The sequence below is a fragment of the Emys orbicularis genome, chromosome 4, assembly GCF_028017835.1.
Source record: "Emys orbicularis isolate rEmyOrb1 chromosome 4, rEmyOrb1.hap1, whole genome shotgun sequence".
NCBI classification, from domain to species: domain Eukaryota; kingdom Metazoa; phylum Chordata; order Testudines; family Emydidae; genus Emys; species Emys orbicularis.
In genome coordinates this window covers 126,133,780-126,159,143 of record NC_088686.1, presented here as the reverse complement: position 1 = coordinate 126,159,143, position 25,364 = coordinate 126,133,780, and the positions used below count along the sequence as shown (strand labels likewise).

At 55.2% G+C, this 25,364-nt stretch overlaps 1 protein-coding gene across 1 annotated transcript in view; it reads left to right on the top strand.

The window, feature by feature from the left end:
* The window catches only part of LOC135878118 (carnosine synthase 1-like), a 29,594-nt gene extending 5,529 nt beyond the window's left edge, over window positions 1-24,065 (top strand). Inside the window, exons 4-9 of the mRNA XM_065403691.1 lie at window positions 11,529-12,016; window positions 14,631-14,829; window positions 15,495-15,580; window positions 16,445-16,676; window positions 19,879-20,150; window positions 22,828-24,065. Of these exons, the coding sequence (XP_065259763.1) occupies window positions 11,529-12,016; window positions 14,631-14,829; window positions 15,495-15,580; window positions 16,445-16,676; window positions 19,879-20,150; window positions 22,828-24,063 (2,513 nt within the window). The 3' untranslated portion in view covers window positions 24,064-24,065. The remainder of the gene's footprint in view (window positions 1-11,528; window positions 12,017-14,630; window positions 14,830-15,494; window positions 15,581-16,444; window positions 16,677-19,878; window positions 20,151-22,827) is intronic.
* The last annotated feature ends 1,299 nt before the right edge of the window (window positions 24,066-25,364 follow it).

Here is a 25,364-nt window from a genome sequence, read left to right as displayed (position 1 = left end):
CCTGTTTTCAGTTGCAGAACTTTTCCATGCTGGGTGTCTGCTTCAGGCTGTTTTTTGGGGGGGGAAATTTCAGCTCAAATGGTTTAGCCGTTTCTAGGGGGTGTGGGGGAACAAGTTGTGAAAAAATAATTCTTCCTGACATTTCTCTGAAATGCTCTAGCCCCCCACCCCCAGTTTTGGAGCTTGGACTAGAAATGCGGAGGGGGGGTGGGGGGGGGGGGCAGGTCGCCCTGGTGTCAGGGACTTGCCTTTTGCTGGCCCTGTGGGAAGGCAACCAAATTTGGCCAAGTTATCAGCCTTTGAAAAATCAGAGTGTGCACGTGCTCGGGAAGGATTTGGGCAGCTAAATCCTCTGAGGACTCTGTCCTCGCTTAGCATCCCCATCCCGTCCACTCCGAGAGCAGGCCAGGCTGCGCGTGTGTCAGCCCCACATTGCGACTGGGCATGCTCCAGCCTAGGGATGCAGGGGCTGAGCGGGATTTTCCCAGCCATTGCTGCTCCCGGCTGTGGTGGTGCCAGGCACCAGAACTGAGAGCAGGGGGACTCTCTCTCCTGCGCTCTCAATGACGAACCCTGCCCCCCAGTAGCGGGGGTGGAGGAAACTGACTGGAATCAAAGTGGGGAGGAGCAGGGCAAGGGCAGCATAGGGGGAGAGGTTTTCAGAGGAACCAGAGGATGTCTAGGATCAGAGGGGGCTGGTGGGTATATAGGCCAGAGGGTGGGGGGTAATGGATAGGAGCAAGGGGGGGTGGACATGGGCAGGGGGTGGATAAGGGTAGACGGGGAGTAGTCTGTGTGTGGGGGTGGATAGAGGGAGGGGGAGGGTTTAATATGGGAGGTGGGTAGGGGGAAAGGCTGGTGTGTGTGTGTGTGCTGGGGACAGATCAGAGGGAGGGGGAGGGGCTGGTATGTGGGGGGTGGGGGAGGAGCCAGTGTGTATGTGGGGTGGATGGAGAAGAGATGGTGTATGGGGAGGGAGAGGGGCTGATATGTGGGGGCTGAATGGGGGGAGGAGCTGGTGTGTGTGGGTGGATTGGAGCAGAGGGGAATGGAGAAGCAGGAGCAAGCGTAACCCTGGTCTGGCCGCCCCTAGCTCTCTGTGCAGGCTGAAGATTGTTGTTACGCCCCTGACCGGCTCTGGCTCTGCGCTTGGGGCTGTTCCGGCCTCTCCTCTCAGCCGTAACCTTGTCCTAGCAAGGTCCCTGGGCTGAAGGACTCCGGCCTGGCCCGAGTGGAGGGCTGCCAGCAGTTGTTCCACATTCCTGGCACTCTTCTGCCCGGTCTCCCTCGCTGGGTGCTGGGAACTGGAGCCAAGCAGCTCAAGTTTCCCTTTGGCCCTGGGATGATTCCTGCCTTTGTTAAAGCCGCTTACCCTTGACAGGAAGCCGGAGCTCTGTGGGGAAATACAATTAGCAGCTCAGCCCCATCAGTCATTGATAAGGAGAGCTCCAAGGTCCTTCTTTGCTCGCTGGGGAGAATCCAGCTGCTTGACACAAGCTGTCCAGGGGGTCCCTCTCATGGCCCTGCAGCGCAGCCACCTTTGGGGTGTGGCAGTTGTTGAGCCACCCCACAGCAGGACAAGAGCCGCAGGGGAAGCCTAGAATGCAATGAAGAGAGTTTGACTCCTCTGTGCCGGGCCAGGTGGCATGTCGGAGCGCCACAAGTGGTTAAAGATCTTGGTTTGTGTCTCTTATTTAAGGTGGCACCAGCACCAGGAGCACAGTGCCCCCTAGTGGGAGTTAGTGCTGAGTACAAGGGGAGAGTGCCCCCCACTCTCTTCTACCACTTCTGTAATAGACAGCACCCCACCTAAAAAAATTACTCCGGGATGGTGAAGAGATTTGCTGTAAAAGGAATCTGGATTTGATCTGGGAGTTTGCAAATAACAGGTGTCTCAAGAAGGGAGATGTGGGTGTAACTTTAGCGCCCTCGTGGCAAGATGGAGTCTGCTCTGCAGGCAGCTCTGGCCAAGAGAAGGCGCGCGCAGGAATGCAGCAGGAGAAATCCCTTCCACCCCAGGGGCACCTGTTCCAAACCCCCCAGAGTGAACACCCCCCCCCCCCAGGAAAAGTACAGTGGATATAACAAGGGAAATATTTATTTACAGAGGGATGAGAGGAGAAAAACAACAAGGGGAAATATAGTGGGAGCAGTAGAACAGGGCTGCCTCCAAGCCAAGGCCCCAAAGGCCCAGTGGTAGCACAGTCTAGAAGGGCAGACACTGAGCAATGTGGCTGTCTGCACACAGAGTTTAGGAGTCCTGAGCAAAGTTCCAGTCCAGTGGTGAGTCTTGGGTGCTCCTGGTCGTCTTTGGCGCCAGTGAACTTTCCCCCAACAAACCCCTCCGGTGCCCTCTTCTGCCGCTCTCTGCAAAGCCACACAGAGCGACCACCTCCCCACTTAACTATCTAGCAACCTCGCTCCTTGTTCCCAATGCAGAGTCACAAGCCCCAGTAGTCATAGCCCCATGCAGCTCAGGGCAGCCGTGATACTGGGTCCAGCTCCGGCCTGTCCTTCTCGGGCAATTCCTCCCTGGCACAGTGCTCCTCCTGGCTCCTGTCCTGGGGTGTCCCCGATTGGCCCTGTCCGTCCCAGGCCTCGGGCAGGTTCTCTGCTGCTTCACTTTTCCAGGGCCTGCAGCCTACCTCCCCCTCTCCCTGGAGCTCCAGCGCTGCCCCCTGGAGTTTCCCTCCTTTTTTCTTACTCTCCCCCTCCCACTTAGGAAAAAAATTTAAAGGGCCATGCTCTCTAAACCCCAAAGGGGTTACATGGGGAAAAGATCAGGAATGCCGTAGGGGAGGAAGAGAGTGGGAGGTCACAGAATCAATGAACCATAGGGTGAGAAGGGACTGCCAGGGTCATCTGGTCTAACCCTCTGCCAAGATGCAGGATTTGTTGTATCTAAACTATCCAAGACAGATGGCTATCCAGCTTCTTTTTGAAAACCTCCAATGAAGGAGCTTCCCTAGCCTAGGGAAAGGATGGTTACTGCCCTGGACTGAAGTTATCACTAGGAAAGGTCAGTATTTTTTTCCCTAGCTACCGAATGAAAGAGAGTCTGGGGTGTCTCAGATCCCAGGCACAGTACAGAGCCGACAGCAGAGAGGGAGGGACTGTTTCCAGCCCTACTGCTGCATCTCACTACCCAACAATTGACGATAGTGTCACTTTAGTGTTTGGAACCTGGGGAGGTGGGGGCAAGGCTGCCTAGTACCCCTCTGCTGTTTGGGGCAGTGGATGTTACACCTTTAGGCTCTGGATATTTCGGGGTGGCCAAGTTCCACGGATTTATCAGAGTGGCAGATGGGTTGATTGAAGATTGAACCTAAGTGCAAAGTAGCTTGTAACCAGGGCCCTCTCGCTGGGCTACTTTGGCTAGCTGGTGATCACTGTGCTTTCTGGTTGGTGGCGCTATTGTTGCTGGCACAGAGGTGCCCGAGGCAAAGCAACAGGGGTTCGTTGCCCGGCGTGCTTCGCGCCAATAAACACACCGGGGTGGAGAAACAATCAAAGGTTTATTTGAGATCTCAAAGTGGTGCAAGGAGACAGGCAAATCTCAAATCGAGCACACAGAACAAAGCAGCTTCTCTCTTCTTATACTTTACAATCAAGCCCCCCCTTCTCTCCCTCTGTATCACTCCCCCCACACTCCCCCTCCCTTCTCTACCGAAGGCATGTTCATACATTTAAGCCGTTAAGTCATTCTAGGGCTATAAATCTAGCTTGTTAGTAACATTCCTCTAAACAATCATTGGGTCTTATTTACTCTAGTTTACTATGTTTGCATGTTTCCTCCAGCTAGAAACATGCAAACCTCATCATTATTGCTTAGGACCTGGTTATAAGCAAGGTCGTAATAGGTAACTGACTATTTACACATTCCAATTCCTGTCCTTGGCTTTTGAGGCCGCTTAGAGTTAAATATGGAAGAACAGAGTTTAAACATGGAAGAACTCTGGTTCATATATAGGCCTAATGATGCCATCAGTTCCCTCCTTTGAGAATACTCAACAAACTTTTGGCTGAGTTTTCTCATATTCTGAAGACAAGATATGATTGAGTGCCATGGAGCTGGGGTTCTCAATGAGAGGGTATGCTGGGATTTCTGGGGAACGGGGGGCACAAAGCTTACGGAGGAGCAATTTAAAACAAGCAATCAGGAGGAGGGTGACCAGGCACAGTACCACACCTGTGAGGAGGAGACGCACAAGGCTATTTCCCAGTCCTCCTAGGTTGGGCAACCAACTCCAAAGGGAATCGAAACCTGTGGGTTCCCTTTCCTGAGCCTTCCACTGCTCAAAAGCCTGTTCGGCTGACAGGACGTGCTTGTTAATGTCCTGTGAGTTTTCTGGGACATAAGTACAACATTCACTCCCAATAAGGGCACACACTCCGCCCTGGGAGGCTAAAACATAATCTAAGGCCTGTCTGTTTTGCAGGGACAGCAACCGAAGCTGGTAAAGCTCTGAATTAAGGCTTTTCTCTATGGCCAAGGTCTCATTGGCATACTTGGTGAGAAACACAGAGAGCCTACGATAAAATTGAGCCAGTCGTCTCACCCCATAGGATGGGAGAAAGATCATACCCAATCTGTCTCCTTCTGAAATGGGCTCTGGGGTGGCATACAAAGATCTATGCTGCCTAGGGCGGCCAGGGGGCAGTTTAGGGAAAACACGAAGGGGAGGGGCAAGATATCCTAGGTAGCAGCTTCCATACCACCGATGCGGCAGCCACTTATAGGCAGAGGTACCGCAAATATAAAAGGAGTGGCCATTCCCTACCAAACCATTATAACCGCTACTCCACTTATTTGCTTGTCTGGCATTCAACGATCCGAGCCAGGCGGTAGAGTTGGATTTGCCTTTAACATAGACAGGGATGGAAGTGTCACTGTCAGGGGATAAATAATACTGACAGGTGCTATTCCCAGCAAACCAGGTGTGATTGCTGGACTTAAACTGTCGATAGCACACCAAACCAGGGGCCACTGGCCGCAACCTGATAGGGGAAGGGATATACGTTGAGTTGGCCTGCGGCTTCCAGGGGTCGTCCCTTAACGCATACTGGGACTCAATGGTACAGTTCTGTGACAAGGGGGTACCTGAGACATTTTTCCCCCTACTGAACCATCCCCAACAGATATCTGACCAATTCTGGGGAACTACCCTCCAGGGTAACCCTGCAGCATGGTGCGGGATTTAGGAGCATACCCAGCAGTTGGAGAGGTTAAACTCTTGGGCAAAGCAAACCTTCAGGGACTCATATGTGTTTGTCTCTAAGTTAGTAGGGATTCCTTTCCATCCCGCATGTGCCTGGGGGGAAACGGGAGTTAACAAGAGGAGTGTCTCTATGGCAAAGAGCACCACTGTGGCAGACCCTAGACCTGAACCCATATTGGGCAGGTGACCCTAGGGCCTAACAATCACAATTCCCCAAATACCCACAAAATAACAATTACCAATAGCAAGCAGATTAAAAACAACAGGGACCAGGCCACCAGGTTAGGCCGGCCCTGTGAAAATAAACACAACCAACGCTCAGAGGTCTCGCGGGGAGTGCGCTGTGACTGTCCAAAGAGAGCACAGGGCATTCCCAGCAGACACTATTGTCGCCTGAATAACAGCTTAAGTCCCAGATCGTCGCTTGCAGTCTTCTCTGCAGGCTGGACGGTCCACCGTTCAGGAGCAGGCACCGCTTTCAGGCGAGAGTGATGAATCCAGTTCTTGTGTCCCTCAACCTTTGCCGCTGTATGGGAGACCAGCAGGACGGTGTGAGGTCCCTTCCACTTCTCTTGGAGAGGCTCGTCCTTCCAGGTCCGAACGAGTACGGAGTCACCTGGCTGCAAGGAGTGGATCGGGGCATCCAGCGGGAGAGGCTGCAAATCTTTGGTATACCTGTGGAGAGAACAAAGAACAGCAGACAGAGAGCACATGTACTGAGATAAGAAGCCACACCCCATTTCCCACTCCCCTGCCAGAACCGGTGTACCGTTCATAGGCCATGCCCTTCCAAACATAATCTCGAAGGGACTGAGCCCTAACCTGCCCTTAGGGAGAGCGCGAATGAGGAGCAAAACAAGGGGCAAAGCATCAGGCCACTTAAGGGAAGCCTCTTGGCAAACCTTTGAGAGGTGCCGCTTAAGAGTCTGATTTGTACGCTCCACTACCCCACTGGCCTGCGGTCGCCATGGCGTGTGAAGCTTCCAGGGGATCTGTAGGGCATCTGATATCTTCTGAACGACTTGGGATGTGAAGTGTGTTCCGTTATCAGATTCCATCCACTGGGAGAGCAATCTGAGCCTTACTCTGTGCTACTCGATATCCTCGGAGTCCAACAAAGTTCAGGAGACTCACAGTGGCTTTAAGGCAAGAGGTTAGACTCACAGCAGCAATTAACAAGTCATCCACATATTGCAGGAGGAGGACTTTGTCCTCGTTGTCCCACTCCTCCAAGTCTCTAGCCAGGGCCTGGCTGAAAAGGATGGGGGAATTTTTAAATCCCTGGGCCAGCACTGTCCAGCAAAACTGCTTTCTAACCCTCCTTCTGTCCTCCCACTCAAAGGAGAAAATCTCCTGAGACTGGGGGTCAACCGGAATCGTGAAGAAGGCATCCTTTAAATCCAGGACTGAAAAATGGGTGTACTGCCCCCCTATAGAGGCCAACAATGTATACGGATTTGGAACAAGGGGGTATAGAGTCTTAACCCGCTCATTAACTGCCCTCAGGTCCTGGACCAGCCGGTATGTACCATTGGGCTTTTGTACAGGCAAGATAGGAGTGTTCCAAGCTGACTGGCATTCTCGAAGTACCCCGCACTTTAGGAATTGGTCTATAGTTTCCTGCAGTCCCTCTCTGGCTTCCTTTTTGATTGGATACTGCTTGATTCGCACTGGACCTTTTCCTGGCAAGAGCTGAACAGTAATAGGAGTATGATGGGCTGCTTTTCCTGGGATCCCTGATGCCCATACCAGAGGAAAAACCCGCTTCTCCCACTGACTCCACTCTGGGGCTTGCATAGCTGAGGGCTCAATTGCAAGTGTCATTATCCAGGCATTCTCTGGGGGTAAGGTGAGGCTTATTTCATCTTGAGTGAAATGCAGGGTAGCACCTAAGCGACAAAGCAGATCCCGTCCCAATAGAGGCGTTGGACAATCGGGGAAGTAAACCAGTTTGTGAGATAGAGTTCTGTTTCCCAAAGCACATTCCGCTGGGGCATATACTGGGCACTTAGTTCCTTTCCCTGTGGCTCCCACCACAGTGAGGGAATCTGCCACAGGCAGCTGAAGGGGTTGGTTTACAGCAGTTCGTGCAGCTCCAGAGTCTATTAAAAAGTCTATGTCTGAATCTCCCACCCGCATTTTTACTCGGGGTTCCGGGGGCAGGATAGTCCGTCTCCCCTGACACCCCTATTCCTGATCCTCCGCTGCCATCATAGGGGTACCTTCCCTTTCGGGGCACTCATTTTTCCAATGTCCCTCCTTTCGGCATATGGCACACTGATTGCGACCCAGACGCCTTTCTTGTAAGCCAGGGCGCCCACGCCCACGTCCTCTCATTCCCCGGCCCCTTCCACCTTCCTGAAATCTTCCCCTGCCACCAGCCTGTACTGCTGCAACCATCATTTTCACTTGCCTCTTTTCCTTTTCTCCTTCCCTAAGGCTGTAAGCCCTGTTTGCAGTTTCCAGAATTTGTGCCATTGTCATGCCCATCAAATCCTCCTTTTTCTGCAGTTTCCTTTTAATATCAGGGGCAGCACGGCTGGTAAAGATACCCTTTATAATTGCCTCAGTAGCCTGATCATCGGGGTTTGCATTAGTAGTTTGCCTAATGGTATCCCGAATATGCTGCAGAAAAGCAACCGGACTCTCTTTTGGCTCCTGTACTAGCTCATATGGCTTAGCCCAATTGTTATGTCGGACAGCTGAGTGTCGGAGACCATGTAATAGGAGCTCCTTGTATACAGTGAGAAGGGTAAAATCCGCCGGCACATTGGGATTCCATTGGGGGTCTGCTGTAGGGACCTGAGCTGCAGCAACAGGGACGTTTGCTGCATCTGCCTCATGTCTACGCTGTGCCTCCTCCCATGCCTTAGACACAACCTGATTTCGCTCCACCTCAGACAGCAGGGTCCGCATAAGGACATTACAGTCATCCCAGTCAGGCTTATGACTAGCCAGACACCCTTCAAAAACCGAGATAAACTTGCTTGGATTCGTAGAGAATTCCCCTGCCTGTGTCTTAAAAGCTGCCAGGTCCACTGGGTATAAACCTGCATTGTAGTGGCTAGGCGATTATCTGCTCCATGACGGGCTATCCGAGTCTCAGTAATCAATGGATAGAATCCCACCGAGGGGGCAATCTCTGGGACCTGAGGCACCCTGTCTTTATATGGTGGGGGTGTTGGAGCCGAAGGGGACACCGACTCTGCCATTACAACCGGGGGAGGGTTCTGGGGACTAACAGTAGTTACTACCGAACCTGTGGGAGTCAAATTACACCTTTGCAAAAGATCTGACCTATTTCTTAACAACATAAACAACTGTACATACATATGTTCATTCCATTTACCCGTTCGCTGACAAAACAAAAGCAATTGAAGGATCGTATTATAATTAAGTGATCCCTCCGGTGGCCACCTTTCCTGGTCCTCTAGCTGATATTGAGGCCAGTCTACTGTACAGAATCTTTTCAGTTTACTTTTAATCAACGGATCCGATCCAAACACTTTCCAGTTCACCAGAATGCATTCTAAGGGTGTACACCTTGCCCTGCCTGCAGTACTCTGCCCCTGCCCCATATTAGGGAGACTCTGGGCGTCCCCAAGTCAAAACAGGTAGACACTGGGCGTCCCCAGGTCAAGACAGATAAAGTCCCCACTGGACTGCTCCTACCTTATCCACAGGACCGGTTCCCCACCGTCGCCCGCAGCTGCTTCTCCACTACTCAAGCGCGTTGCACCGTTGTGCCCTCCGGGGTCGAGCAAACCACGTCTCCGCCGAGGCCCCCGATGAAGTCACCGGTGAGCTCTGGGCGTCGGTCGTCGCCGTAGTCCGTCGGCCTCCAAGAGGGGTCCGGGCAAGGCTAAATTTCAGCCTCGAGCCCACCCAGGGACGCCAAGACTGTTGCTGGCACAGAGGTGCCCGAGGCAAAGCAACAGGGGTTCGTTGCCCGGCGTGCTTCGCGCCAATAAACACACCGGGGTGGAGAAACAATCAAAGGTTTATTTGAGATCTCAAAGTGGTGCAAGGAGACAGGCAAATCTCAAATCGAGCACACAGAACAAAGCAGCTTCTCTCTTCTTATACTTTACAATCAAGCCCCCCCTTCTCTCCCTCTGTATCACTCCCCCCACACTCCCCCTCCCTTCTCTACCGAAGGCATGTTCATACATTTAAGCCGTTAAGTCATTCTAGGGCTATAAATCTAGCTTGTTAGTAACATTCCTCTAAACAATCATTGGGTCTTATTTACTCTAGTTTACTATGTTTGCATGTTTCCTCCAGCTAGAAACATGCAAACCTCATCATTATTGCTTAGGACCTGGTTATAAGCAAGGTCGTAATAGGTAACTGACTATTTACACATTCCAATTCCTGTCCTTGGCTTTTGAGGCCGCTTAGAGTTAAATATGGAAGAACAGAGTTTAAACATGGAAGAACTCTGGTTCATATATAGGCCTAATGATGCCATCACTATTGTAATCAAAGTGAGGAACATAACTGACTGGCTGTATGTTCCCCTCCCCAAAGAGGGAACCTGGGAGGGCTGAGCAGTGGGCGTCCCTGGGAGGTAGCCAGCAGGCCCAGCAGAGCTATGGGAACAAGAGGAAGTGGGCATGCTGGTCACTCATTTGAGGGGTTCGAGGTTTGGCACTTGCCCTGTAGGTCAGTGCAGAAGTGACGGGCAGTCTGGAGAATGGTGGTATGGTGCCAAGTTGGCAGAGTGTCTTTCAGCTCCAGGCCTGGCACGGACTGAGCCGACAGTTAGCAGGAACAGTAGAAGCACAGAGAGATTTCTTGCCTTGCCCAGCAGTTGAATTAAAAAGCCAGAAGAAACCCCTTTACTCTTTTCCTTTGGCTCCATTGGCCAGGTTATGATCACTGTCGGCTTGAAATAGGGTTTTCGCTACTCAAGTCAAACTGGAAAATGGCTGCTCCCTACAGCCCCCCAGTCAGAAACAAACAGCCAGAAACATTTTGCTGCTCTGGACAACCACCTGTTTTGTCTGTATAGCAAAGCTCAGAGCTGGGCCTGGTTCCCTATTTGGTAATAAGAACCCAACAACTTCTCCTTATTGGTGTTCCAACATTTCTGAAGCCCTTGATAGCATATGAGCCAGGCCTCTCTGGATTATTCCTGAGCTGGTGACTATTCCACATGTGAATCTTCAAAATTTGCAGGTGCTGCCATTTGCCAGTGCAAAAACCCATGACTGGCGAGAGCAAAACCTAAGGAGCTTTGGATGTCTAGCTGCTTGATTTATGCATGCAAATGTTTATGTGCATGTGCATCTGCATGAAGATCTGCCCCAGATTTAGCAGAAGACTCTGCCAAATGTGGGGTATCAGTCAGATTATTTGGAAATTTTTAGTGGAACTGAATTTTCCAAGTATATCTGATGATGATTTAGTGAGGGGACAGATACTGAGGGGTGCAGAGTGCTTGCAGTTTCCACAGCACTTCTCAGGGTTTGACTCTAAAAATGGGCCAAAACGTTGGGGAAGTTTTGATACAGGTCCAGAACTGTCCGTTGTGAGCTGTGCGTGTATCTGCAATGGGCTGAGCTAGAACAAGTATGGCTTCCCATCCTAAACCTTGAGGAGGTTTGAACTTGGATCTGGTTCTGGATACAAACTGTTCGACTTGAGCCTGTCTCTAATTGTAACTGTATTGACAGCGATGAGTGAAATTCAGACTGTCTGGGGCTCGGTTAGATAAGCAGCCAAAAGCTTGAATATCGATCAGAAGCTTATTCAAACCTAGCAAGATTTCTTTCATTCTTCCCTCTTGTGTGTTGAGAGGCTGAAGAAGTGGGGGTGACTGGAGGCGGTGGAACTGGCAGAGGAGATGTTACTCTACAGTATAACGCCCCCTAGTTCTGCACTGGGGCATAGACTGCAAAGGCAGAGCGCCCCCTATTGAGCACCTTGCCCTGCTTCCTGCAGCATAGTGCCCCATAATACTATGCTGGGGTGCTGGAGCATTGGGGCAGCAGTGAGTGCATGGGGAGAGCACCCCCTACTGAGCTCCCAAGTACAAAACAGGCCGGCACTTCCTACCTTGTGAGGTGTAGGGAGAGGAGAGGAAATCCCAGTAGAGGAAAGTCAGTTAATTGCTGTATAAATAGCAGCTCTCTGGCTTTCTGATTGGCTGCTGGTGATGTAATGGTAACAGACTGTCCTCCTCTCTGCCCCCTCCTCCTTGCTCTCCCCCCTCCTTCACCCCGGACCTCTCCCTTCCACATTTCTCTGTATCACCTTTTCCTTCCCCATCTCTCCACATCTCCTCTCCCCCCCGCCCTCCCCCAGGTAACATGCTACTGTGCCTGTCGCCCAGCTGGCTGGCCAAGGTGCCCTCTGAGCAGCACCCTGGCGAGTTGTCCTTGCTGGTCTCCAAGGCTGTCTCCTTCGAGCTGGGTGGGCGCACGTGCCTGGACGAGTTCTCGCCCCCGCGCCGTGTCACTTACTTCATGGGCTCCTTCGGGCCATGCAAGGAGCACGGGCAGTCAGCGGGGGAGCTGGCGCGCAACCTGGATTGCCCCACGGGAGGTTCGGGGGAGCTGGCCCACCTGCTGGAGGACAAGCTGCTGACGCGCCAGCTGCTGGACCAGCGGGCCCAGGTGGGGGTACCGCTCACGCTGGCCTTCACCTTCAAGCGGCTGCGCCCACTGCGGGACGTCACCACTGAGCGCTCCGTCCGCATGGTGGAGCTCAGCGGCAAGGAGGGCCAGGAGAACCTCATCCAGGAGGAGATCAAGGCCTTCCTGCAGGGCAGCGCCATGGAGCCCTACAGCCAGGTGAGCCTGCCGGGGTGGGCGGGGTGGGGAGGGGGGCAGGGCCCTGCAGCCAAGTAAGTCTGCCGGGTTGGGATGGGGCTGCAGTCAGGTGAGTCACAAGGAAGGAAGGAGAGCAGCAGAATACGGACCCTGGACTTCAGAAAAGCAGACTTTGACTCCCTCAGGGAACAGATGGGCAGGATCCCCTGGGAGAATAACATGAAGGGCAAAGGAGTCCAGGAGAGCTGGCTGTATTTTAAAGAATCCTTATTGCGGTTGCAGGAACAAACCATCCCGATGTGTAGAAAGAATAGTAAATATGGCAGGTGACCAGCTTGGCTAAACAGTGAAATGCTTGCTGATCTTAAACGCAAAAAAGAAGCTTACAAGAAGTGGAAGATTGGACAAATGACCAGGGAGGAGTATAAAAATATTGCTCAGGCACGCAGGAGTGAAATCAGGAAGGCCAAATCACACTTGGAGTTGCAGCTAGCAAGAGATGTTAAGAGTAACAAGAAGGGTTTCTTCAGGTATGTTAGCAACAAGAAGAAAGTCAAGGAAAGTGTGGGACCCTTACTGAATGAGGGAGGCAACCTAGTGACTGAGGATGTGGAAAAAGCTAATGTACTCAATGATTTTTTTGCCTCTGTCTTCACAAACAAGGTCAGCTCCCAGACTGCTGCACTGGGCAGCACAATATGGGGAGAAGGTGACCAGCCCTCTGTGGAGAAAGAAGTGGTTCGGGACTATTTAGAAAAACTGGACGTGCACAAGTCCATGGGGCCGGATGCGCTGCATCCGAGGGTGCTAAAGGAGTTGGCGGATGAGATTGCAGAGCCATTAGCCATTATTTTTGAAAACTCATGGCGATCGGGGGAGGTCCCGGATGACTGGAAAAAGGCTAATGTAGTGCCCATCTTTAAAAAAGGGAAGAAGGAGGATCCGGGGAACTACAGGCCAGTCAGCCTCACCTCAGTCCCTGGAAAAATCATGGAGCAGGTCCTCAAGGAATCAATTATGAAACACTTAGAGGAGAGGAAAGTGATCAGGAACAGTCAGCATGGATTCACCAAGGGGAAGTCGTGCCTGACTAACCTAATTGCCTTCTATGATGAGATAACTGGCTCTGTGGGTGAGGGGAAAGCAGTGGATGTGTTATTCCTTGACTTTAGCAAAGCTTATGATACGGTCTCCCACAGTATTCTTGCCACCAAGTTAAAGAAGTATAGGCTGGATGAATGGACTGTAAGGTGGATAGAAAGCTGGCTAGATCGTCGGGCTCAACGGGTAGTGATCAATGGCTCCATGTCTAGTTGGCAGCCGGTTTCAAGCGGAGTGCCCCAAGGGTCGGTCCTGGGGCCGGTTTTGTTTAATATTTTTATTAATGATCTGGAGGATGGAGTGGACTGCACTCTCAGCAAGTTTGCCGATGACACTAAACTAGGAGGCATGGTAGATACACTAGAGGGTAGGGATCGGATACAGAGGGACCTAGACAAATTAGAGGATTGGGCCAAAAGAAACCTGATGAGGTTCAACAAGGACAAGTGCAGAGTCCTGCACTTAGGACGGAAGAATCCCATGCACAGCTACAGACTAGGGACCGAATGGCTAGGTAGCAGTTCTGCAGAAAAGGACCTAGGGGTCACAGTGGACGAGAAGCTGGATATGAGTCAACAGTGTGCTCTTGTTGCCAAGAAGGCTAACGGCATTTTGGGCTGTATAAGTAGGGGCATTGCCAGCAGATCGAGGGACGTGATCATTCCCCTTTATTCGACATTGGTGAGGCCTCATCTGGAGTACTGTGTCCAGTTTTGGGCCCCACACTACAAGAAGGATGTGGAAAAATTGGAAAGAGTCCAGCGGAGGGCAACAAAAATGATTAGGGGTCTGGAGCGCATGACTTATGAGGAGAGGCTGAGGGAACTGGGATTGTTTAGTCTCCAGAAGAGAAGAATGAGGGGGGATTTGATAGCAGCCTACAACTACCTGAAAGGGGGTTCCAAAGAGGATGGAACTCGGCTGTTCTCAGTGGTGGCAGATGACAGAACAAGGAGCAATGGTCTCAAGTTGCAGTGGGGGAGGTCTAGGTTGGATATTAGGAAACACTATTTCACTAGGAGGGTGGTGAAGCACTGGAACGTGTTACCTAGGGAGGTGGTGGAGTCTCCTTCCTTGGAGGTTTTTAAGGCCCGGCTTCACAAAGCCCTGGCTGGGATGATTTAGTTGGGAATTGGTCCTGCTTTGAGCAGGGGGTTGGACTAGATGACCTCCTGAGGTCCCTTCCAACCCTGATATTCTATGATTCTATGATTCTATGATTCTATGAGTCTGCTGGGGGCGAGGGAAGGGGGCAGGGCCCTACATGCAGGTGAGTCTGTTGGGGGTGGAGCATACAGTCAGGAGTCGGGGGAACCCCTACAGTCAGGTGAGCCTGTGGGGAGGTGGGACCCACAGCCAGAAAGGGAGATCTATGGGGGGCCCTTCAGCTGAGGAAGGGGGCACTGTAAGAGGGGGAGATCCATGGGGAAGGGAGAGAGGGAAGCCCTATAGGTAGGGATGGGGGAGCTTAGTGCTGGGGGCACTGGCTGTACCTGGTTTGCCCCACTGAGCAGTGCACTGTCACCCCCTGCAGGTGGTGGTGAAGCCATCGGGCTGGTGCTGGAGTGGGGCCCATGCTGTGACCTTCCATGCCAAGGTGGAGCAGGCTGCCATGCTCCAAGCCGTGCTGGCACTGCTGGAGACCCTGGAGGAGGAGGAGAGCGCCCTGCTGGAAGCCTTCATCCCCACCGCCCGCCTCACCCAGCCCGAATCCCCCAACAGCACCTCCCGAAGTAAGGGACTCCCCTGGCCAGAGAGGCTGTCACTGCAACCGTCACGATGCACTGAGTCCACCCCCATCCCCACCCTGGCCCAGCCTTTGGAGATGGTGCCATGGGGCAAGATCTGGGAAAAACCAGGGTGCAGTTGGGTTAGCTTGGGACATGAGGAGGGAAGGGGCGTGTGCCATATTGGGAATCCCACAATCCCCTGGGGTGGCTGCCACTGCCATATTGCCCCGGGGCAGGGGGAGCCGCTGTCATATTGGAATCCCAGAATCCCCTGGGGGCAGTAGGGGACAGCTGCCATACAGTCAGTGGGTCGTGGCCCTACTGGAATCCCAGAATCCCTCAGGACGGAGGGCACCACTCTGTGCAGCTGATTTGCATGAATCCCGATGCCATTTCTTTCTCTGCCCCCCTTGCTGCTTCTTTCCATCTCCTTCCATCCCCCTCCATTCCTCCGCCCTTCATTTTTCTCTTCTGTCCCCTCCATACCTTCCCTTTGTTTTCTACACCCCATCTCTTTTTTTCTCCCCTCTCTCCATCCCCACATTTCTTTCTCCATCTCTCTCTCTCTCTCTGTCCCCCATTTCCCTATCTATCTGTCTTTCTCTCCCCTCTCTCCCTCTTTCCTTTCCTGCCCCTCTGACCCTTCCTTCTCACCTCGCCTCTCCCAGGCAGCACATCTCCGAGGCCTGACCTGGCGATCCGGATCTGCACTGTCGTCTGCAGATCCTGGGGTGACCAGCCTCTGCTGAGCCAGGTAATGGGGCAGCTGTGAATACGTGCCCCTCACCCCGCCCTGCCAATGCAGCTGGCTGGGTCCCACGCCCCCACTTAGCCTCAGAATAGGGCAATGGTTGATACAGTGAGAAGCCGGTGATCACTCATGCCCTGACCAAAGACAAACACAGCAGCAGCCCTGGGTGTAAGCAAATGTAGTATGGGGCCTTTCCCCTCTAGGGGGTGCCGGCTCTAATCCAGGCCAAAGAGGGTGGGACTGGCTAGCTGGGAAGGGCGAGGAATGGGATATGATATTTTTCAGCTCTAGGGAGCACCATCTCCAATCTGGTCCAAGGGTGGGGGGAATGCCTGGCTCAGAGGGCAGGGAATGGGGCATGGGGCCTTTCCTCATTAGGGGGTGCTGGCTCCCATCTTGCCCAGGTGAGCGACTGGCTGGCTCAGGGCAATGGGTAAAGTTATATGGATCCTTTCATGACTAACTTGGTCCAAAAAACAATGTATTTAATATGATGGGCAAAAATCTCAAAATGAAAAACCTTATCATCATTGTCACTTGCGACCTTTGAACCCAGGCCAGGTGGGGGTCAAAGGTCATAAGTTCACCTTTGTCCTCCTGTCTGCAGAGTGTGCCACTGGCTTTGGTCTGGGTTTATTTTGTCTCATGTTCCCCTTCCACCCACCCTTGCACATGGTACATTCCATTTCCTGAGCAGGAGGAAAGAGCCTCAGCCAATCAGGGCTCTTGGAACAGTGAGGCAAGCGAAGGATCTGATTGGTTAGCACCAAGCTTGTTCACTGGATGACCTCACAGTCAGCTCCCACTGCGTGTGGTGGCGGGGGGGAGGTGCGAGGTTTTCATGGTGTCGGGTTTTGTCCCCCCCAGGTGGTGTGCGGCGTGGGACGGGCTGATAAGCCCCTGAAGCACCAGGCCATGGTGCCCCAGAGCCTGGAGAGCGGCCTGCGGCAGCAGGGGGTGACAGATGAGGCCCAGCTCGCTGCCATCCATGCCCAGGTCAAGCACAAGGCTGAGGCCGCCATGACGGCCTTCCTGGAGATGGAGGCGGGGCTGTCGGTGGAGCAGCGGGGCGGCCGACGGGCCCAGACTGATGTGATTGGTGAGCTGCCCTGTCAATCATTGCCATTAACTATTTAGGGGAAGTCACAGATTCACAGGGACTCGATCATTATTCATCCGGCCAGGGAGGATCCAGAGCAATGGGCGGTGTAGGGCAAAGCTAGCTGTGTTGCCTCAGCCCCAGCAGAGACCCTCCCCCTTGCAGGCCAAAGTTACCCTCGACTGCCCCAGCACGAAGAGCCTGGCCGGGGTAGGGACCGGGCCCTAGTTCTTTGGCCCATGGTCTGTTAAAGGCAGGACCAGGGGAGGATGGCACCTTCACGGGCAGGGATTCACTGACCAGTTGGGACCTTCAGAAAGGCCTGTAGCCACACGTGCATGTCCAGAGCAGGGGCCCATCTAGCCTGGTATCCCGTCTCTGACAATACCCATGCACCTTGCCATGAAGCAGCCGGAGAAGGAGCCTCCCAGGGCAGTGGTTCTCAACTAGGGGGCTGTGAGCAGATTTCAGGGGGTTTGCCAAGCACGACCAGCGTTAGACTTGTTAGGGCCCAGGGCAGAAAGCTGAAGTCCTGCTGCATAGGACTGCAGCCTGGGGCACCAAGCCCCACCACCCAGGGCTGAAGCCAAAGCCTGAGCAACTTAGCTTCACAGTGCCCTCTGTGGTGTGGGGCCCCAGGCAATTGCCTTGCTTGCTACCCCCTAACGCCGGCCCTGGCTTTTATATACAGAAAAACAATTGTTGTGGCACAGCTGGGCCGTGGAGTTTTTATAGCATTGGGAGGGGGGCCTCAGAAAGAAAAAGGTTGAGAATGGCTGTCCTAGGGGGTGTTCTGGAATAACCCACCCCTGTGAAACTGTCTAAGGAGTTAGACCAGGGGTCGGCAACCTTTCAGAAGTGGTGTGCCGAGTCTTCATTTATTCACTCTGATTTAAGGTTTCGCGTGCCGGTAATACATTTTAATGTTTTTTAGAAGGTCTCTCTCTATAAGTCTATATATTATATAACTAAACTACTGTTGTATTGTAAAATAAACAAGGTTTTCAAAATGTTTAAGAAGCTTCATTTAAAATTAAATTAAAATGTTAATCTTACGCCGCCGGCCCGCTCAGCCCGCTGCTGGTCTGGGGTTCTGTTCACCTAGGCCGGCAGCGGGCTGAGCAGGGCCTGCGGCCAGGACCCCAGCTGGCAAGGGTCCAGCAGCCAGAACCCCAGACCGGCAGCGGGCTGTGCGGGGCCAGTGGCCGGGACCCCATAGCCCACTGCTGCTCGGAGTTCCATCCGCTGACTCCTGCCAGCCGGGATGCCGGCTGCCGGACCCGCTCAGCCCGCTGCCAGTCTGGGGTCCCGGCCCTGCCCACATACAGTGGGTACCTACCTTCTCCCTGGTTCTGGGCCATTCTCTTCCTCTCTCTGCACTGAGCTGAGGGTGGGAGTGCACTGAGCACAGGGCTGGGGATGAAGGGTCTGGCCAGGAGCTAGAATGAGGGAGGGGGCTCAGGGTTGGGGCAGGAGATTTGGGTGTGGGGCACTTACCTGGGCAGCTCCCATTTGGTGCGAGGGGTGCCGGTGGGAATGTCGGGGGGGGGGTGCAGGAGCTCCCGTTTGGTGCTCAGGGTGGGGGTGGGGATGTGGGGGGTGGTGCAAAAGTCAGGGCAGGGGGCTGGGGGCATGTGAGGGGGTGCAGGTGTCAGGGCGGGAGGGGTTGGGTATGTGTGGGGGTACCAGAGTCAGGGCTGGGGTCGTGGGGGGGGGTGAAGGAGTCAAGCAGAGGGCTGGGTGTGTGTGAGGGGGGTACAGGACTCAGGGCAGGGGCCTGGGATGTGTGCAGGGCACAGGGCTCAGGGCACGGGCCTGGGGGGCGTGCGGGGCTGCGGGGCTCAGGGCAGAGGGCTGGGTGTGTGTGTGTGGGGTCAGGGCTCAGGGCAGAGGGCTGGGTGTGTGTGTGTGGGGGGTCAGGGCAGAGGGCTCCCCCCACTCCTGTGGCCCCCAGCTGGCTCACCCACTCAGCGCCTCGCAGCGCACCGCACGAGCGCAACTAGCGCCCCCCGGCGAGAGAGTCCCCTCTGGCTGTGTCTGGAGGAGCCGCTCCAGGCGGCGCATGACCCCGCGGTATGCGAGCTCCTCGCCCCAGGGCTCTCTGGCCACCACCGATTCCTGCTCGCCCACACCTGCTGTGCGCTCAGCGCCGCCGGGCCGCGTGGCTTTCCGCTCCTCCCAGCAAGTACTGATCCATGGCCACGGCCGGGCGCCTGCTCCCGGGGACGCTCAGCAGCCGGTGCTGCTGCCGCCGCCGGCCTCTCCCGCCTCCACCGACCCCGCTTACTGCCGCTGGGAGTCGGGACTGGGTCCGGCAGCGAACCCGCTCCTCCGGCGCGCTGCCAATCCACCATGGCCAGCTATACCAAGTCAGCTCAGGTGAGCGGGCCCCTCCCCGCCTCCGGGCAGGGCTCCTCGCTGGGTGAGGGGACGCAGGAGCCCACAGGCGGGCCGCTGAGGCGGCTCCTCTCTGGGCGGCGCGGGCTCTGCCCCTTACTGGCTGCGTGTCCTCGGGCAGGCAGCAGCATGCCATTAAAAATCGGCTCGCGTGCCATCTTTGGCACGTGTGCCATAGGTTGCCGACCCCTGAGTTAGACTATAAAATTTTCCTTTTAACATAATTCTGGATGGTCTCCTCAGCCGGGCAAATGTCCAGGCCTCTTTCTAAAAATCCTGCTAAGCTTTTGGATACACTGAGACCTTGTGGCAATGAGTCCCACAGGGCAATTGAGAATGAGTTTTTCCTTGGATCAGTTCTGAATTTGCCACCTTTCAGGTTCATCGATCTGTCCCTGTATAATGAGAGAGGGGGAAAGGAGAGGTTCCCTGGCCAGTCTTCTCTACCCCCTTTATTTTCATAGAGTTTAAGGCCAGAAGGCACCCTAACCAGGGCTGTGGTGGATGCTCCATCACTGGCAATTTTTAAATCAAGATTGGATGTTTCTCTGAAAGATCCACTCTCATTCTAACAGGAATTAGCTCAGGGAAGCTCTGTGGCCGGTGCTGTACCGGAGGTCAGACTAGATGATCACAGGGATCCCTTTTGACCTTGGAATCTATGAATTTGCTTGATCCAGCACCTCCTGCCTGTGGGGGTCTCTGGTCAGGGTCTCTGAATTCATGTTGTGCTCTCCAGTTGGGCCTGACTGCTATTGCACACCCATCCTGGCTGTTCCCTTGACTTGGCCGTTCCCCATTGCAGGCGTGGATTTCCTCCTGACCTCGTCGGAGCAGGTGCTGCAGCTGATGGCTCTGGAGATGAATTCTCAGCTGTGCCTGGAGACCTGCGCGCTCTTCGAGTCCATGGGTCAGGCGGTGGGGGTGCCGGCAGGCGAGTCCTCACGTCCTCTGGTGGAGACGATGTTGCGGCGTACACAGTGTCACCTCATGGAGGGCAAGCACGTGTTGGTGATCGGGGCCGGAGGAGTCAGCAAAAAGTTCGTCTGGGAGGCAGCCAGGGCCTATGGGCTAAAAGTAAGATGCGGAAACCGGGCCTCACGCTGCCCAGCGCAGCCCCCGCCCTCAACCATGGAGCGGGGCCGAGGGAGATGGCTCTCCGTAGCCATGGGTCCAACCCAACATGGCATGGCCTGCATCAGGGAAGACAGAGCCAATGGAGGAGGGTGGGGATGCACCCTCCACACCCCAGCTGCAGGGGGGAGTCCTCTCTGCCCCTCCCCCACATCCTAGCCAGCCCCCAGCATCCCAGCGATGGGAGTGCTCCTCACTGCCTCCCCTGCATCCCAGCCAGCCCCCTCTGACATCCCAGCCATAGGGGGACTCCGCTGAGTCTTCCCCACATCCCAGCAACAAAGGGGCTCTCCCCTGCATCCCAGCTGGAGAAAAACTGCACCTCAGCCTCTGCCATGGGGCTGCTGCAGCACAGCCCAGGTCACAAGTGGATGGGAAAGTGCTTCTCCGAGGGTGAGCCGGGGATTATCGTCCCGTCCGTGCTGACACTTGTCAGGGTGGGTGCTGGAGGTCTGGCACTAGGGTAATGTGGGGAGTGATTGGGGGCAGGATCTCTGGAGTGCTGAGCTTCCCATGCCCATTGTGTGCAGCATCAAGTCCTGGGAGCTGAGCAGGCCCTGGAAGGGACATAAGCCAGTGTTAAGCATGGTTACTTTTGTGCAGGTGGCTACTCCAGCTCTATCCCCTAGGGCTACAGCTCAGACCTCTCTTTGCTGAGGGGGTGGTAATGCATCAAGGGGCACATCAGGGAGCCCCATAAGATCTCTGGATGAGAAAATCACCTTAACTCTGACCCCTGGCTGTCCACCCACCATCAGATCCATTGCCAGTCTGGCCCACAGCCCCAGGTCACTGGGCCCCCAGTGTCTCATCTCCTCCCCCCAGGAACCTCTCCGTTCTAAATCACTGGGACCATTCATGTAGCCTGCAGCTCTCGCTCTCCCTTCCCTTCATTGTGCCCTCTCGTGCCTCTGCTTTGAGGCCGTCTGGGCACGTGGGGAGGTGGGCCTGAACGTCAGCCGGGGAAGGAATACTAGGGATGGGGCGGGAGTGGTGTGGGGGGAGGGGAGACGAGTGCTTGACCCCAGACAGAGGAGAACCAGGTCCCATCCCAGACACTGAATTGAGGCAAATACAGTCTTTGATGGTTGCTGCAATCTGTGTAATGGAATGGTCTGTATCCCAGCCCAGTGTCACATCACTGTGCAAGTAGGAGCAAGTAGTCTGGCCCATCTCCAGCCCCAGTGGAGGGGGGGAAAAGGTGGGCAATTCTGCCCACAGCCCTGGAATGGCAGGACGTTCCTGGAAAATTGATCAGCAGTGGAATAATTAATAGTGCTGCTGTCTTTGGGCTCCAGAGTGGACACTTCATGGGAGGGGAGTTACATTTTCCACACCATGATCATTAGGCTCCGGAGTTAACACCCCCCAGCCTTGACATTGTTAGCTCCTGGAGTTAAAGATCTCATGAGGCCAACTCACGGCTCTCTCAGGAACACACAAATCCCAAGCAAATTGACGCTGCTCAGAGGAGTGAGAAAGGAATTCCATGGCACAGCCCCGTATCCCTGCCACTGATGCTGAGTGCAGTTTCCTAGGCTATGGGCACTCCTGTGTACTTCCCCAGCCCTACTTTCTTGACAGCAGCTCCAGGTTGGTTCCAGGCTGGGATTTGGTCCTCTGTGCCCAAGGTGGCAACCAGCCCAGGCAGGTTGGGGTGCCCATCTGTGTCAGTGCTGGCCCCGCCCCTCTGGTGGCTGGTCCCGTCCCAAAGCCCCTGCACAGAACTGGAAGCAACCACGCTGGGCTTGTTCGTGAAAAGTGTTGAATGTGCAGATGCACTCCCCTCCCCCCCCCAACCTGAACGGAACGTCTCATCACCTTTTGCCTTGTGGCCCAGGAATGCCCCATGGGGGTGGGCACATGAGGCCCGTGAACACACCATCTCCTCCCCCCTACCCCATGGGGCCTGGGCACAAGTGGACCATTCCCAGTCTATCCTACCCTTCCTGGGCACGAGTGGATCATTCCATCCTCTCCATGACACAAGTGGGCCATTCCATATCCCCCCATCCATCCTGGGTGTGAGTGGACCATTCCATCTTCTCCCCTCACCCACTGAATGGGGCCTGGGCAGGAGTGGACTGTTCCATTTCCTCCCCTCTACCATATGGAACGTGGGTGTGAGTAGACCATTTCTTCCCCCTTCCCGCCCCATGGGGCCAGGATGTGAATGGACCGTTCTGTTTCTCCTCCCCACTTCATGGGGCCATGGGTGTGAGTAAACTATTCCATCTCCCTCCCTGGATGCACATGGACCTTTCCATCTCCTTCCCATACCGCTCAGGGGCATGGGCACACATGGACCCATCCCATCTCCCTTCTTAGAAATGCTTGGACCTTTCCTCCATCTCCTGCCCCCAATGGGGTCTGGACACACGTGGACCATTCCATCTCCCCCACGCCGGGGTTCTGGATATGAGTGGAACACCCTATTTGCATCCCAACATGGGGTGTGGATCCATCCCCAAGGACAGTCCCATTTCTGTGGTGCCTGGGGGAGGGGGCATGGAGCCTGTCCCGCCCCAATCCTTAGTGACCCGTTTGGTCTCTCTCCCACTTCTCTGCATCTCTCCCCCCGCCCCCCTTCTCTGTGCTCCCCCCCACACACCTGCTCCAGATTCACCTGGTGGAGTCGGACCCCAACCACTTTGCCTCGCAGCTGGTGCAGACCTTCATCCACTATGACACCACGGAGCACAAGCGGGACGAGGAGCACGCCCAGCGGCTGGTGGGGCTGGTTCAGGAGCGGGGCCTGCACCTGGATGGCTGCCTCTCCTACTGGGACGACTGCATGGTGCTGACGGCCCTGGTGTGTGAGCAGCTGGGCCTGCGCTGCAGCCCGGTGGCCGCCATGCGGGTGGCCAAGCAGAAGAGCCGCACCCACCAACACCTGCTGCGCCGGCGCAAGGAAGCCCCGCTTGGCTGGGCCTCAGAGGCGCTCTATGCCGTTCCCTGCTGCCACCTGGAGAGCCACGCTGACGTGGAGCGGGCTGCTCGTCATCTCTCCTTCCCCGGCGTCATGAAGCTAGAGTACGGGGCAGGCGCCGTGGGGGTCAAGCTGGTGGAGGACGTGCAGCAGTGCCACCTGCACTTCGAGAAGATCTCACGGGACTTGCGGGAGGATACGGATCACCCAGGCATCGGGCTGGGCTGGGGCAACGCCATGCTGCTGATGGAGTATGTCTCCGGCACTGAGCACGACGTGGACATTGTGATCTATGATGGGCGCATGCTGGCCGCCTTCGTCTCCGACAACGGGCCCACCCGCGTGCCCCACTTCACTGAGACGGCGGCCAGCATGCCCACCTGCCTGGCGCCCGACCGCGAGGCCCAGCTCGTGCGCGCCGCCTACCAGTGCTGCTTGGGCTGCGGCCTGACCAACGGCGTCTTCAACGTGGAGCTCAAGTTGACGGCGTCTGGGCCCAAGCTCATCGAGATCAACCCCCGCATGGGCGGCTTCTACCTGCGCGACTGGATCCAGGAGATCTACGGGGTGGACATCATGCTCGCCTCGGTCATGGTGGCCTGCGGGGTGCCCCCGCTGCTGCCCGCCCATGCCCAGCCCCGCACCCACCTGGTGGGTGTCATGTGCGTGGTGTCACAGCACCTTAAGGCCCTCAAGTCCACAGCCAGTGTGGAGACGTTGCAGGCCCTGCATGAGCGCGGCATCATCCGCCTCAACCTGCTGGAGGATGAGCTTGTTGCCCGTGAATACGAAGAGCCCTACTGCAACGTGGCCTGTGCCAGCCCCAGCCGCTGCGAGGCCTGCCTCAAGGTGCTGGGTGTCTGCCAGGTGCTGGGCATCGACTCGCCCCACTATCCTGTCACCCACTTCCTCTCTCACTTCAAATAGCACCCAGGGAGCCCCAGGGAGGGGGCCACCCCGCTGCCTCTGTCCTGTCCCCCCCATTCCCCCTAGGGCCTGCTGGGCTCAGATCTGGTTCTGGAGGAGCCCCCGGCCTCCCCCTCCCCGGTGTGTCCCCACCAGCCGGGGCACTGGTGCTTGCATTACATGGCTCCTCTGTATCCCAGTGTTGTGTTTTTTCCTCACAGCTTCCCCTTTCCCCCCAGGAGGGAGCTGGGGGCCCCTGGTGTCGTCTCTGGTAGGAGCCACACCTGCCTATGTGTGTGAGACATGGGATTGCATCAGTATGGCATCTGTTCTGCTCCCTCTGGGGCTCCTCCAGCTCCCCCCCCCCCAGCTGCCCTGTCCTGATCCTCTAGTTCCCCTCCCTCAGCTGACCTGTCCCATCCCTGGAGGGATCCCCCACCCTCTCTGCAGACTCCTCCCTGACTCAGTGAGATCCTCCAGTTGACTCCCGCAACCAAGCCCACCAGCTCCGGGAAGGGCTGTAGGTCACGGACCCCAATCTCCTGGGCACGAGCTCAGCTCTGATGTCTGTTCAGCCATGGGGGGAGGGGAAGGATTGAGGGTCTGGAGCCTCCAGGAGTGGAGACTTAAGGCTACAAGTGGCCCTCCAATAACTAACCACTGTACGCATGTTCCCTGCTCCCCCCTCATGCTCCTTAGTCACCCTACCTTAGCAAATCACTGTATGCTACCTCCCCACCATGCTTGTCAGCAACCCTACGATAACAAACCACTGTACTCAACCCCTCTGGTACTCAACCCTACTGATAGCAAACCACCATATGCAACCTGCCCACGAGCTCATCAGCAACCCACCAGCTAACAACAAACCACCGCATGCAACCCCTCCCGTGCTTGTCAGCAACCCTACAATAACAAACAATTGTGGGCCAAGTCCTAGCACGGACCCTGCGATGATAACATGCCCTATGCAAACTTCTACAAACCTACGGAACCTGAGACACTGAACTCACCCCCCTGAGCCTGCAGCCCCAGCACTTGAACAGCCTGCACTGATGACGGAACCCTAGCCATGCTAACAAGCAATAACAGGGCTCCAGAGCAGCCCTATGCTAACTAACTAGCATGCCTGGCCCCCGGGAAGGACAAAGACCTTACACTAACAAAGCAGGCCCAACCCTCCAGCAGTTTTGAGGGCTGTGGATGCACAGCCCCAGTGCTTCTGAGAGACCCTACAATAACAAACCAGCGTGTGGAGCCCCAGTGCCCGTAGAATAACAAACCAGTGTGTGGAACCTCAGTGCCTCTGAGTGACCCTACAA